The 15,765-nt window shown below is 39.3% G+C and overlaps 1 protein-coding gene across 2 annotated transcripts in view; it reads left to right on the forward strand.

Moving 5' to 3' along the window:
* The window catches only part of SMC6 (structural maintenance of chromosomes 6), a 78,362-nt gene extending 65,390 nt beyond the window's left edge, over nt 1–12,972 (forward strand). For both annotated transcript variants that reach the window (XM_047068359.1, XM_047068360.1), the window contains exons 23-27: nt 1,253–1,378; nt 4,898–5,003; nt 7,707–7,859; nt 11,553–11,650; nt 12,461–12,972. In XM_047068359.1, coding sequence (XP_046924315.1) covers nt 1,253–1,378; nt 4,898–5,003; nt 7,707–7,859; nt 11,553–11,650; nt 12,461–12,575 — 598 coding nt within the window. In that variant the 3' untranslated portion in view covers nt 12,576–12,972. The remainder of the gene's footprint in view (nt 1–1,252; nt 1,379–4,897; nt 5,004–7,706; nt 7,860–11,552; nt 11,651–12,460) is intronic.
* Nucleotides 12,973–15,765: the final 2,793 nt, after the last annotated feature.

Here is a 15,765-nt window from a genome sequence, read left to right on the forward strand (position 1 = left end):
TGAGTCAGAGTCCGTGATCCTTTTCTTGGTGTATGCTGTGGTTTTTTTAATCTTATTTCTTAAAATTTCTTTTTTTGTATTTTACTTTTAAATAGTTTCTGTTCTCTTGTTTAGTTGTCTTTGTTTAGGCCTTTGTTGCACAGGTGTTGTATGTCCTTTGTCTTCTCTAGTTCTTTTGTCTCACCATGTTATCTTTTTTTCCCAGTTTTTTGCTTTTCTCATTCCCGATCTCTGTGTCTGTCAGTGTTTTCTGCATTTGTCTCTTGTGTCTTGTCTCTGTGCGGCATCTTCTCACTTTGTCTTCGTGTCCCCTGCCCCATCGTGGCTTCTGCAGGTTCCTGCTTACCGCCTCCTCTTAACCCGCTTATCACCTTCTTTTGTTTACCTGTCTGTTCTCTGAGTGATTTGTCTATTGCAGTTCTTTTATTTCTGCTTTGGGGCATCCCTTCCTGGTAGCACTTACCTCATATTCTGTTTTGTTTTAATTCATGATTTTCGATTATAGCTTTTGTCTGCTTTGTAACCACGTTGTACTAATGTGCTTTCTTTGTTGGGAGTGTCCTCTGGTCTTTCCCAAGCTTTTTTTCTATAAATATCTGCATGTGGATTCTGTGCTTGTGCCTTTTTTGTTAGTCATTTTTTACTTGGATTTTCCTGGACTGAGCATCTGAACGAATGTGGGGTGGGTAGCTGTGGAGCCTTGGCCAGGCCTTTCAGACTTGGTCAGGACCCGTCCCTCCCCTGCTGTAGCAGTGAGCGGGCGCGCTCTGTGATAGCACTGCTGAGTGGCCATGCCTTCCCTGCCTCTTTGACCTTGTCTTATTCAGACTGGGCTTGGCGGATGCTAACACTCACCCTGTGTTCTCTGTTCCTGCACTGCCATCTGTCACTAAGGGAAACATTTCTTGCCTTCCAGTGTGATCACTTCACTTTTAGAAGGTGTATATTTGCTGGCATTTTCTAAGATCTGCCACTCTGGGCCCCAGCTGGGCACTTTCCTCACTTACTTCCTCTGCTTTCTGCAAGGCCTGGACTTTTCTCCTGCCCAGCCCTGCTAACAGCTCTTCCACTTTAGGGCAGCACATGCTCATTCTGGGGGTGTATTGTGCCTGGAGACAGGATACCTGCAATCGCTGATCCCCTGGGCATCCCTGCACTCGCCCTTCCTCCCCTTAAATATATCTGAGATTTTACTTTTCTTTGTGATTCTTTGAATGGCATTTATTGACTTAATATTTTGTTCATAAAATAGGCTGTACCAAGAAGCAAGAGAAACCTATCTTGATCTGGATAATAAAGTAAGGACTTTAAAAAGATTTATTAAATTGCTGGAAGAAATAATGACTCATAGATACAAAACATATCAACAATTTAGACGGTAGGTGCATTTAAAAATATTACCACGTATATAATTTTGTACTTTCATTTTTACATTGTCCTTTATAAATAAATTCAGTTGCAAGAACTTTATACAATCCAGTTAAAGAAGAAACTGCGGTGCTTCCTGTATCGGTTGATACATAGGGTCCTATGATTTAATCAGAATTCTGGCTTAGAAGGGATTTGCGTAGTGGGCTTATCCAATTTTTCCACTATTAGATCCCTTTACTAGATAACTCGAGATGGCTTGTTCAGTCACTGCTTACGTAGGTCCTTTGAATAGGAGCTCACTGGCTTTGAAACAGCCTCTTTTACTTTTGGACACTGCATGTTCTTAAGGGATACAAGTTTTGATGGGACCTGTTGAGGCAGTATCTCAGTTTATGATCTGATTGAATGATGTGGCTCCATGGATGTAGAATCTGTTTTGTTTATTGCTGTGTCTCCAGGACCTACTACTGTGCCTGAAATATAATAGGAAGTTGATAATATATTGTTTCAAAGAATGAACACAGGATCAGAGAAATGTATGTACTACCTAGAAATATTCATACTTTCAGGGATAGATTGACCCCCCCCCCAAAAAAAAAAAATTCAAAAACAACAGAAATAAATCAGAGGATAGGTTGTAGGAAGGGATGGCTCTTGACCTACTGGTATCCAAGGCAGTCCTAGTCTTTTTCCACTTAACCTCTGTTTTCCCCAATGATATTCCCTCAGTGACCTGCTTTTGTTTACCCAAAAACAAAATGCCAGTTTTTATACCCAAACTCCATAATCCTGAGACTATAGAATTAACAGAGTGCTTTTTTTGTTTTTTAAGTTTGTTTCTTTATTTTGGGAGAGAGAAAGAGCAGCAGAGAGAGGGAGAGAGAGAATCCCAAGCAGGGTCTGCACTGTCATCACAGAGCCCGACGCAGGGCTCGATTTCATGAGCCACAAGATCATGACCGGGGCCAAAATCAAGAGTCAGATGCTCAACTGGCAGAGCCACCCAGCCAGCCCCATGAGACTATAGAATTAAAGAAATACATCTAGTTCTAGTGCATATGAGGAAACTCAGATAATTCCATAAAGAGAAATAGGCTTTGCACGTTTGGCCCGTGTTCCTTAACTAAACTATAGGTTAGTTTTTGAAATGTGTGCTTCAGATTTTTTTTTTTTAGTATTTTTTTTAATGTTTATTTTTGAGAGAGAGAGAGAAAGAGAGAGAGAGAGAGTCAGAGCGTGAGTGGAGGAGGGGCAGAGAGAGAGGGAGACACAGAATCCGAAGCAGGCTGCAGACTCTGAGCTGTCAGCACAGAGCCCGACGCGGGGCTCGAACTCACGGACCGTGAGATCATGACCTGAGCCGAAGTCGGACGCTTAACCGACTGAGCCATCCAGGTGCCCCTGAGATGTGTGCTTCAGTTTTGTAAGCATGTTATTAGGACTTCAATTATGTAGGATTTATTTTTACCTTTGTGAGGCTGCTTGTAAGTTCCATTAAGTGGGACCAGAGCAGCCTTTAGTCGAGGGCCAGCTCTTTCCTGCCTGTGAGGCAGCGCCCTTCGGAGACCTCCACTGCAGTGTACCTTGTGAGGTAGGAAGCTTCTGCCTGTGGGAACGTGAACTGCTCTGGCTCTGGGCAGTCTGTGGGGATCACTTCTGCTGCTTTGGGATGTTTCTTGCTCCAACCTCACATATGCAGAGAGAGTTGTCAGCTTGAGACTAGTGCGCCCTCTGTCCACCCTGTGTCTAGCCTCTGGAGTTCTCCCTGTGCTGCACTCTCTAGGCTTTAAGAACCCGAGTGCCTTGGCCTCCCCAGACTCCCAGCTCCATCTTCTCAAACAGGGAAAGCTCTGGGCTCCGCCTGGGTTTCCGCCCCCCTTCACTCTTTCTGTAAGTAGTGACTTGGGACATCTATAAGGCCCAATTCATTTGTTTCCCATATTTTAGAGATCATTTTGACTGGAATTGCCTGCACTATCTGATGTCCAGTCTGAAAACTTATTTCATTTATTTTGTACAATGTTTTGGTTGTTTCAGGCTAAGTAAATCCAGTGCCTACTTCTGCCTCTTTTCCAGTAGCAGTAGGATTTGTTTTTGTATTGTATTTAAAATATTTTCTGGGGGGTGCCTGGGTGGCTCAGTCGGTTGAGTGTCCGACTTTGGCTCAGGTCGTGATCTCGCAGTTCGTGAGTTCAAGCCCCGTGTCAGGCTCTGTGCCAGCAGCTCAGAGCCTGGAGCCTGCTTCGGCTTCTGTGTCTCCCGCTCTCTCTGCCCCTCCCCCACTCACGTTCTGTCTCTCCTCTCAAAAATAAACAAACATTTAAAAAATAAAATATTTTCTGTAAAAGTATTCGTCTTACAGTCTATTACCTTGATATGTTTCCTCACCACCAAAATGGCACCAAATGGCAAGAACCTTGCCATTTTATGAGGACAATCTCTCTTAGACATCCCATGATGAATATCAGTAGTGAAAGAAAGAAATGTCAACACAAAATTCTGAAAACCAGCTAGCAGTCATTGCTGTGTCACAAAAGAAAACTCAAGCTATCAGTATTTTCTGGGATGGAGATTTAATGTAGTTTAGGAAGGGAATTAGGAGAGATAATAATAAACTGATAGTTACTCTGAAGAAGCAAGCCTTAGACTCATTAAGGAGCAGAGTTGTTAAGAAAAATACCAAGTTTCCTTTCATCTAGATCTTATTTTCTAAATACCATTCCCTCCGTGGAGAAATGGCTGATTCCAGAGCTGGGCAGGGAAGGTAAATGTGAGCCTCTTGCTACGCCAGAAAGTAAGGAGGTGCTTGGAAGAAACATTGAGTCATGATAAAAGAATGTAGGAAGCCTGAAGAGGCTCCCACTGGCGAAACCTGGGCCTGCCTGTTTGAGGGCAAGAATATGGTAATCCAGAGAATAAAATAAGAATCTGTGACTCCATCCCGATGAATGGAAAAGTGAATAAGTAAATAAATAATTGAGAAAGAAGGGAAAAGTTTTCCTTACAGTGGAATGTCATGTGATTAATGGAGTCTGCATTGTGCCAGGCTGTGGGTAAAGTATTATAGGTACAGAATGATTGAGCCCTTTTTTGTCACCATAAAGTTAAGAGGAGATAAGCACATGGATGGGCCATTTATTTATTATCTTAACACTACTAGAGTTTAATCTCTCGAGGGCAAGATTCATGTCTTCTGTATTAGAGTGATGTCTCATGTAAATTGCTTGAATGATTGATATATTCATGTGGACTCGCTGACCTATATTAAATGTGGGATAACATCTTTATTCATTTTATGATGTTTGTTTATTGTAAAAGAAAATGAAGTGGTAAAAATGTGGAGACACAAATAAAACATAAAGATGGGGGGGAAAAATCTTAGAATCCTACCTATTAAATGGGCAACCAGTGTTAACATTTCGGCATATCCCTCTCTGGTCTTACATGCTAATTTAAAGATCATGCTGAATATACAGTTTTTATATCTTTATATTCTTTTTAATGTGCCCCATTTCTTTATTCCAAGATGTTTGACTTTACGATGCAAATTATACTTTGACAACTTACTATCTCAGCGGGCCTATTGCGGGAAAATGAATTTTGACCATAAGAATGAAACTCTTAGCATATCAGTAAGTATCTTAACTCTTTGTATGCTAATCGTTAGAATTAGCTGCTGCATTTCTTTTGATAATACATTAATAGTTTTAATCTATTATCTTTGGAAAACAAAAGAACTTACTTTTAAGGCTGGTGTTTGCCAGAGTGTTGAAAATTAAACTGATGACTAGCTAATGCTGCCATTGTAGCGTTAGCTACATCCCCCCTGAAAACCACTATGAAGATAATTAGGAAATTTATTTTCAGTGACAAATGTTTACCCTCTTTCCACTCCACAGGTTTCTTTTTAAAACTCATAACAGCATTTTAAATTATGTGGGATATTATAGAAAGTCCATATTCTCTGGAAGCCACTATAAGGAATCCAAGAAAGGATTTCTCAGAAGAATGTTCTACCCCATGTAATTGTCTGCACTTACTTATTTCTGAATGCGTCCGTAGATCTAGCCTCAATTGGATAAGCAAAGCCACCGTATTCAACTTTGTGGGGTCTGTGTTTGTGGATCCTTCATAGTTGCATGCATTGAAAGAGGAAGTATGGGATATTGCATTAAAAATGTGTGGCCAAGTCAAGAGCAACCAAATAATTGGGGCAAAATTTTTAAGTAATTGCTTACTGCTCTTAGTTGCCATCAATTTGTACTTCATTTTTAAAAAAATTATACTTCATTTTATACTTAGGATAAATAATAATTTACAGTACATGTATATAAGACTCATCTAAATTTTTAAAGAATAATAATAATTAAGAGAAAGAATGACTGTGCATTTAAAAATGGTCAAAAGGCTTAAATAGAAACTTCATAGAGTATCCAAATGGTGAATAAGTACATGAAAAAGTGTCCAATATAGTTTTTCATCAGAAAAATACAAATTTATATCATAAACAATGACTGTCCTGCTGCCAGCAGTGTGACTAAAACTCAACGCCGATCATATATTGTGTTGGTGAGACTGTGGGCTTGGAACCCTCATGCCTGGCTGGTGGGAGTATAATTTGATAGAACTAATTTGGAAACCTGTCTCACAGTGTCTGTGAAAGCAATTCCACTCTTCAGAACTCTTCTAAAACTGATAAAATTCGCCTGATTGAATGGTGATGATTAAAGTCAGAATAGTTGTTACCTTTTGGATTTCATAGTGCCTGGGAGAGAGCACAGGGGATCTGCCGAGATGGTAGAAATGTTCTAGGTCTTGATCTGAGTAATTACCCAGGTAATTGAGCAGAAAACTTAAGCTTTATGTTCCTTACTGTATATGAATTATACTCTAATAAAAATGAAAAAGAGAAAATATTAGGAGTGTTTGGATAATTTATCCCCAGGGTAAATTGTGCAGGACAACTGAAGCTATTCCTTCTGCATCATCATCCCTGTTATTCAAAAGAATATTACTGTTTTAAGAATCCTTAAATTCTCTAGTCTTCATTTTATAAATAAGGAAACTAAAACCTAATTAGTAATGGATCAGGGGTAAAATTTAGATCTCCACAATTAATCTAGGGCTTCATTTATTAGATTGATGTAAAATGCAGTTTGGGAGCAAAAGACAGTATCTAGTTACTTAGTTCTTGCTTTTATGTGGGGTATTTTGTTTGGTTGGGTGGGTTTGGTTTTTTACTACTTAGTTGCTTTTTCATTTGGATTTTTACAGATTCAGACTTATGGATAATAAATGTAAAATGTCAGTGTGTGTAACTTCAGAATGTTTTTATAACCCTTTGATATGAATGCTACTTGAGAGGTGATTTTTCAAAGAGTGGAAGAGAAAGTATGTGAAGCTACAGGTCTGCTAAAGCACATGATAAAACTTTATGATAGAAAACCTGATGGTGCTCTGCTTTTTTACCTTGTGGGTATGGTATATATGTATGTCTGGAATTCTATCCAAATGAAAATAGAATTCCTTCTAACTTTTTTTTTAATGTTTATTTTTGAGAGAGATTGAGATAGTGCGAGCCAGGGAGGGTCAGAGAGAGAGGGAGACATAGAATCTGAAGCACGCTCCAGGCTCTGAGCTGCAGCAGAGAGCCCGATGCAGGGCTCGAACCCACAAACAGTGAGATCATGACCTGAGGTGAAGTCGGCTGCTTAACCAACTGAGCCACCCAGGCACCCCTCTAATGTTATTTTATACTGTCTTCCCAGCGTACTGTGTAAAAGAGTTTGTTTTTAATTTTATTAATTGCTTTTTTTATTGTCCCCATTTGAATCTCTTTTGGAAGAGATTTTATGTTTCAATCATTGCTGCTTTTCTTCTTTGGCCTGTGTGAGCCTCTTAAGTTGGTCCTGTTGCCTTTCTGACATTCAGTAATTACTTTTAAAGCGGCTTAACCACTAGATGTCACTGTAATTCAAGTAATGTAAGATTATCTTGGCACTTAGAAATGTTGGAAAAAAGAAATAAAACAATCTCATTCACAAGTCCGATAACAATAAAATATTTAGGAATAAATTTAAGGAAGTGAAAGATCTATACACTGAAAACTACAAGACATTGATGAAGGAAATTGAAGAAGACACTAATAAGTGGGAAGGTATCCCACAGTCATGGATCAGAATTAATATTGTTAAGTAGATGTCACATCACTAAATGATTTTATTCTTTTTTTCTTTTTCTTTTTTTTTTACTATAAACTCATTCTTTCTAATGTTTTTTGTAAAGACTTTAGTCTGACTTTTGCTGTACTTTGTTTCTTTGTTAATTCTTGGCAGGTTCAGCCTGGAGAGGGAAACAGGGCTGCTTTCAATGACATGAGAGCCTTGTCCGGAGGAGAACGTTCTTTTTCCACAGTTTGCTTCATTCTTTCTCTGTGGTCCATTGCTGAGTCTCCTTTCAGATGCTTGGATGAATTTGATGTCTATATGGTAGTGTGAAATTTTGAATTCTGTAATCTTTGTTTTTGGAAATGTGTATTTTGAAAGGAAGCGATGTTTTGTTTAGTTTTACCCACAGTAGAAGGGATCCTGCCTGACACTTCAGTCCGTGATAGGTGGTAGGAAGGAACAAAGAGTTTTAGTGTTCTCCCTGCTGCCCTAGAGACCCCATCCAGGCCGTCAGCGTCTTCCCTAGTTTATTTCCATCTTCCATTTTAACACAGAGTTACAAGCAATTCCTTGTTTGGACGAACGGCAGCCACTGCTGATTTTCTCCCTCTCTTCACAGCTACACTTTTTGGAAGAGCAATAGATATAACACAAGGGGCAGGAACATTTGACTTCGAAATTAAAAACCTAAGATTAAGACTTAACTTACCCGAAGGACTTGAGGCAAACTATTTATCCTTTTGGGGGTCTCAATTTCTTCATGTATAAAATGATATTACTCATCTTTCCTACCTCAGAGGGTTATGGTGAGACTCCAGTGAGGTCTTCCGTGCAAATGCACTTACAAAGGTGGAGGCACGGAGTAGGCCCTCCCAAACCCCAAACCGGCTGTTAACCGGCCTCTGTATGGTTCCTGGCTCATTCCCTCTAAACCCACTGTAATCTGGGTTTAGACTACAGTACTCTAGCAAAACTTGTTTAGCAAAGATCACAAATGAACTTTTAGTATTATTTTAATTCTTTGAAGGAGTTGACACCACAGACCTATCTTGCATCTCTTACAATGTGCATTCTGGCCAGCTCTCCTCTTTCCTGGTTCTGGTGTGTTCCAAGCTGCTGTTCTCCTGAAATGTGTGAGGTCCTCTTTGTCTGTTTTTGATACTGTTGTTGATTTTCCTGGATACCATACCCTGCGTACGTCTTCACGCTACACCCCCCCCAACCCCCCCCCCCCCCCACACACACATAAACACACTCTAACTGCCACCAACACTACCACTTACATTTGGATACCAGCAAATCTGAGTGTCTCATCCTGGCCCCTCTCTCGCACTACAGGCCCATATGCCCAACAGTTTCGATGTCATCTGGCATGACCACGCCTCACACTCAGCAAGTCTTCCACTTCCTTTTCCTGAATCCCCTACCTTGATTGGTGATCAATAGCCATTACCCGCCCAGTTACCTTGCTAGACCTTTGATGTATCTGTGATCCTCCCTTCCTTTTCATTTGCCCGTCACAGTCACATCTTACCTTTCGAGTCTCTGCTCCTTCCTGTTACTTGTCCCTGTCTCCTCACCCCCTGCCTGTCATAACCGCCTCCTGTACAGACGCCCAGACTTTAATCTTGCTTCTTCCTTGGTTCCTCCCTCACTGTTTTGCCAGGTTTATATTTCTAAAATGAATCTGATCATGGTCACTCACTTGTTTGGAACTCTGTGGTGGTGAACTATCTGGGATAAAGGTTTAGTTCTTTGGGTATCTGTGAGACCCTTCCTGATGGAGTATCTACCCACTTTGTGGCTTTCCTAACTACTTACGATTTTTAAACACTGTGCCTCTGCGTGTTGTGCCCCCCTTTGTCTACTCACCTTTCAAGGCTTGGTTCAGATGTCACCTTTATGTCACCTTTGTGAACACCAGGCAGAATTAGGAACCTCTCAGAACTCCTTTGCCACCACCCTACACCAATTCACACTGTTATTTTTATTTTTTATATTATAGAATATATTATTATGTAATTTGTACTATATACATTTACTATTACATAGATTTTTGTACATTTTCATTCTGTTGCCATTTCCTATTCTCATGTCTGAATCTTCTACCAAATTATACCTTTTTTTGGAAGTTACCAACTATGGCTTGATCATGTTTCTACCTGTCTGATGCCTGGCCCATAAGTATTTAGAAAATGCTCATTCATGGAGCATTTTAATCCTGTTTAATCCTTCAGTGTCATTTTTTCCCTGTGATAACATTGCTGCGATTGCTTAGAAATTCTTCTGAGAATTGGCTTCAGAGCTAATTCACAAATCGCAGAAGATGATTGTTCTTTCCATGCAGTGATTTTGTCCAAAATGCCATTTTGCAGCCTTATCTCTTATTTGTCAAATTTAATTCTGTTCTTTCTCTTTTAGAAACTTAGTGGTTCTTTTTTTTAAAAAAAATTTTAATGTTTATTTATTCTTGAGAGAGAGAAAGACAAAGAGCACAAACAGGGGAGGGGCAGACAGAGAGATGGAGGCACAGAATCCGAAGCAGGCTCCAGGCTCCAGGCTCTGAGCTGTCAGCACAGAGCCCTACGTGGGGCTTGAACCCATGAACTGTGAGATCATGACCTGAGCCAAAGTCAGACGCTTAACTAACTGAGCCACCCAGGCACCCCTGGAAACTTAGAGGTTCTTAATCAAAATGGCATTTTGCCCCATTGGAACTATTCAGAAAAATGTACCTAAGTCCTGAAAACCAATTGGAAGCAAATGCAGACATTTTGGTGGTTTGGCGGCTTTGTTATCAAATGATAGGCCTCCCCAGGGCAGTGTTTTGAAAGGAAAGCATTCTACTTGAACAAGCTCCCGTTATTTTTGTTAACTTTAAGTTAGGTTGCTTTACAGATATGCCTGAGGGAAGAATTTATATAATACAAGCCATTGAGCTGTGCAACCAGGATGTTAGTAACCTGTCTGCCTCCAAAACAGTGTGTTCTTTTTTTTAAATTATTTTTTAATGTTTTTTTTATTTTTGAAAAGAGTGAGAGACACAGAACACAAGCAGGGGAGGGGCAGAGAGAGAGGGAGACACAGAATCCAAAGCAGGCTCCAGGCTCTGAGCTATCAGCACTGAGGCTGACACGGGGCTTGAACCCACAAACCGCAAGATCGTGACCTGAACCAAAGTCAGACACTTAACCGCCCCCCCAGGCGCTCCCCAAACAGTGTGTTCTTAACCACCATGCTGTACTGCCACATAAATTTTCAAATTTTCAAATAGACCGTTAAAAATATATGCCTATAATAACATTTGTTTATGTTTTCAACTTTTCAGGAATTTTCAAGGTAGGGAGCAGTACTTTGATTTTTTTCTTTCTCTGATAATTGAACTCAGAAAATGTAAGCACACAGTTTAATTTAGTTTCAAAACCTGTTACAATGAAAAAAAATTAATTAAAAAAGCCCTGTTATAATGAAGCATTATTTTTCTATACACTGATATGCTATTCAACTTAAAGATTGAATGGAGGAATTGGTTTGTAAATTTACATTGGTTCAAATTGTACACATTGTAGAAAGTGGTGGGGCAGGGTCAGAGGTTTTAAAACACCTTAATCATTGAGGGACATTTTGACAGAATTAGTAACTTTATAGCTAGTCATTTTTTATGCTGTTCTCCTGAGGTATTAATTATTATTACTGTACAAATTAGATTCATTTTATAACATTTAGTTGTGTCTTTGGGATATTTGTTGATTATTTTAATTGCTAAATATATTTGAGGGAGGGAGCTATGTTTACTAAAACAATCTGACTATAGAAATTACCTGGAAGAGACATGTATTGTCATTTTCCACTCATAGTTTTGGATATTATCTTTCCCTGTAAGAATAGTTTGGCATCATCAATAAGGTAGTAGATGATCCCTGGATAAAAATGCAGGAGTTGGTATCAGCCAGCAGAATGCTGCTTCTGCAGGAACGTGATTAATGCAGCAGTGACCCTAACTTTTTTCCCTAGGACATGGTTAACCGGAGAATTGCAATGGATATGATACTCAAGATGGCGGACTCCCAGCGTTTCAGACAGTTCATCTTGCTTACCCCTCAAAGCATGAGGTAACTTTGAAAAAATTCTTCTGTGAATATATACATCAAGATATAAAGGGGGAAAATAAATCTCTTATAATCTAAATTTTTAAAATGCAAACACATAAATCACCAATATTAAGAAATAAATCAGTTCCTGTGTCAGGAGATCTAAGATAATTTTTCCTTTTTAGGTACTTAAAATTGTATTTTTATTATCTCCCTTCCATAACAAAACCAAGTTGATTTAAATATGAGTACTGACTTGTTATTATTTCCATTTTGACTCTGTTCCTTTGTGATTATCATGACCAACTAATAAAGCAATTTAATTTTACTAATTCTGTTTAGACTAAAGACACAATTCAGGATTTCCCTAGTCTTGGCTCTTTTCCCGGTGACTTACGGCTACCAGTCTTTCTAAATAAGGAGCTCTCCCCTGCTGGCAGTTGGCATGGTGTCACTTAGAGTTGATACTCTGCCTCTAAAGCTGTCACTTGGTCCTAGGGAGATTTAAGTTTGTGACTGGGAATTTTCAGGTAGACAGAATTTCCTGGCAAGACAAGAAGAACAAGAGTTAGAAAGAGCTGGTATATAAATCTCATTTTCTTTTTCTTCTAAACTGAAAGCCCCTGGCATTTAGCAGGAAATTAATTTTTAAAAGTGAAAACAAATTATTTCTTGATTGCAAATTATATTTCTCCTAGAACTCCTGATATTCAACACATCCCACATTAGTAGATAGGGTAGATTTGTGTTTTCATGAGGTAGGAGTAGAATTTTTTTTAATGTGAAAAAAATTTCCTAGACGTTTTGAATAATTAATTTTACTTCCTCTAGTTCACTTCCATCTAGTAAACTGATTAGAATTCTTCGGATGTCTGACCCTGAAAGAGGACAGACTACGTTGCCTTTCCGACCTGTGACTCATGAGGAGGAAGAAGACCGGAGCTGATCTGTAGCTGCTGGTGCCACGGGCTGCATCCTCACGTGGAAGAGTTGTAAAGGGAAACAGTTCAGGAGTCTGTGATGAAATAAAATGAAACTGGAGATATTCCGAAATAAAAGAAGCTCCTTTATACATCTGGCCCCAATAAAATGTGTAAATAAATCTAGAAAGCCTACTACAACCAGCAATTTAAAATTACTGTTACTTTACTTTGAGAAAATTAATTTCATAGTACTGGTTTTAAATCTTTTTTTTTTTAAGTTTTTTTTTTTTTAACCATCTACTTTTATAGATTGTTTTTCAGAAGTAAAATTTTGTACATATGTACATGTACATATCTGTTTAGTTGGGGTTCATTTCTATGGTATTTTGTAAGAATTAAAATAAAAGTTTGAGCACCTGATTATATTTAGTTTTGTTTTCCCGAATATCACATTCTCACCGCAGGTGGTGCACAGGTGGTCTGGGGACGGGGACCAGTTTACAGTGGATTTATTGTCTGTCTGTGCTTATTAGTGATGAGGGGCCTGCACAGGAGTATAAAGCTTTGGTCAGAATCCCTGTACAGGTCACTTTGTATCATTAGAGACACAACTATAGATTTGAGCTGTACTTTTAATTACTATATCTCATTCAAACTGAGGATGCCCTCTGTCTGTATGGCACTTTGAAGGAGCCCTGGAACACCACCAGCTCTGACACAGTGCCTTTCAGAGTCCCCTGTCGTCCACCCAGCTAAGCGTCTAACCCGTGTCACAACGGGATTGTGACACAGCACTGCACCCTGACCTGCAGCCTGTTTGCCTGGTTTACGACCCCTCAGTCCGCTGTCTGGGGCTCCTGGGCTCTGGCTCAGCTGAGAGGACCCAGGCTGGGAAGAAGGTCTGAGAGAACTGGGGGCCCCTGTGGAGCAGGAAAGCAGCCCAGAGCCAAAGGCCAGCCTGTTGATGGGAACTGACATCAGTGCTATCAAAGACCTCTCCTGATTTTAGAGCTGGCCTTGGAATGATAAAATCTAGCATATTGTAGGAAATGGTATTTATCAGCTTTTTTTTTTTTTTTTTAATCTTTTTTAAGAAGGCATGAATAGGACTTCTGCCTGGATTCTCTGTGTTTGATACTAGAGTAAGTGCTAAAGTTTTAAGACAGACATGGGTATTCAAGAAGCACTTCCTGTATTGCCAGCAATAAATATTTATGTAATTGAAAAGGACGTGTTTTAAGAAAAACAGTATTTTAAAAAACAACAGCACTTCTATTGTTACTGAGAAAAAATGGATTTTGTTTTTTATTTTAGGGAAGGGAGTCTGATTTAGCCTTAATGTGAGATCAGTTGGCAAACTTCTAATCTAAGAATTTATAGAAAGAGGAGATGTATGCTGAAAGTTTTAAACATCCCCCATAACCATACAAAGTCTGACCTTTTCAAGTTATGTTTATAACTAATTTGTATCAAAACTATTTTTTAACATACATGTGCTTTTTCAAATTAAAAAAATGAAGAATATACCAAATGCATAAACTTAGATTAGCTAAATAATTTTTGCATCTAAATCCTTAATGATAGTTTTTGAATGTTACGGTTCTGAGTGCAGAGTGGGAAATAAAATCCTCAAGTATCTGAATATCTTTTGCTAAGAGTTGAAGATTATTCATTGCTTTAGCCTCACAAAGTTTTGGTTTCAACTATCATAAGTGAAAATCTCAATTAATGTTCTAATTAATAGTAACATTGATTAATTAGAATAAAAGAAGAAAAAAATTAACTATATGTAACTTCTAAAAATAAAGCTTAAAACGTATATGTATGGGGTGACTTCACTACATCAGAGGGTTCCTCGACCCCTGGTTTATCATCAGGGCTGAACTGAGGAATGAAATCCCAGGAAACAAGGGGCACATTCCCTCGGACTCTTCAATCCTACCTTCTCAAATCCGTGGGGTGGACGTGATTAAAACCAGTCTCAAGATGATAAATACGATGAGTTTTAGTAAACCAAGATATAAATAATAGTTACTCAATATTGAAGATTACACTGAAGATTCAGTCACTGCCTTCTTGTTTAAGTATTTTCACTTCTCCCGTTCTCTAGTGCTGCTTTTTTTTGTTTGTTTGTTTCTTTCCTTCACATGTCTCCAAAATGCCTCAGTTCTGAGTAAGAAACTATTGTCTAGGACTTGGGCTGAATCAGAAGTGTTTTCGACTGGTGGAGCCCCAAGGATCCCGATTTCCTTTGTACAGGCAGGTGTGGCACAACTTCGTACAAAGTATTGTGTCCCGAGTCAGTAATGTTCCGGTTAGATTTAGGACTTGGTTTTACGTCAACACAGATAGATGTACCTCAGCCAGCTCAGACTTTCTGGAGAACTGGTTTGAAACTTAAGAGTTCTATGAGTTCATAGGGTAACAGATACTTCATGACAGGAGCTAAATGGCTGTGGACTTGAAGATCCACCAAAACAGTATTTAACAGGAATAGCTTTTGTTTAAAGAGTGGTAAACTAATAGGGTAGATATAAATTCGCTGTTTCTTTGAGTCAGCAAATGAAATGTTCTGTCCTAATTATATGTAATATTGATACCTACCCTATTACATTTTGGCCGGGGCATCTGGATAGAGTCCATAGAAACAACTGTGGCCCGAGAACACTCACTGATCAGCAAGCTTAGAGGGCTGTTTGTTGCTCCCTGATTTTCTGCAGTATACGAATGTAGAGATTAATTCATGCAAAAATGATGAAGTTCCTGCCATGTGCTTATAGCACTTTAAAGCACGGGGGACTCTCCTGTGAGTAATACCAAATCTGCCCTCATGGAGCTGAAAGTTATAATTTCCAGGTAACTGTAATTGCTTGCATAATAAAGCAGGGTAAGGAGTTAACAGTGGAGGGGAGTGGTATCTCAGAAGCCCTGTTAGGGGAAGACTTTGCAGAAGGTATTTAAGCAGAGCCTGAAACGAGCGAGAGAACGAGCTATGGAAGACCTAGGGCAGCAGTTCCAGGCAGAGGAAATGAGGGCAAAGGCCCTCTTGCGAGAATGAACTTCATGTCCGGGAATCGAAAGGCTCATGTTGATACAGCTTCATGAGCAAAGGGGATGAGGTTCAGAGGTAGGCAGAAAAAAGATCATTTGACGTCTAAGGAAGTTTTCAGACCTGGTCTAGTAAACCTATTTAAAGACTCCTCCTGGCTGCCG

This window comes from Lynx rufus, unplaced genomic scaffold (assembly GCF_022079265.1).
Source record: "Lynx rufus isolate CCGP_SWC_20201006 ecotype Redwood Valley unplaced genomic scaffold, mLynRuf1.p SCAF_8, whole genome shotgun sequence".
Taxonomy (NCBI): domain Eukaryota; kingdom Metazoa; phylum Chordata; class Mammalia; order Carnivora; family Felidae; genus Lynx; species Lynx rufus.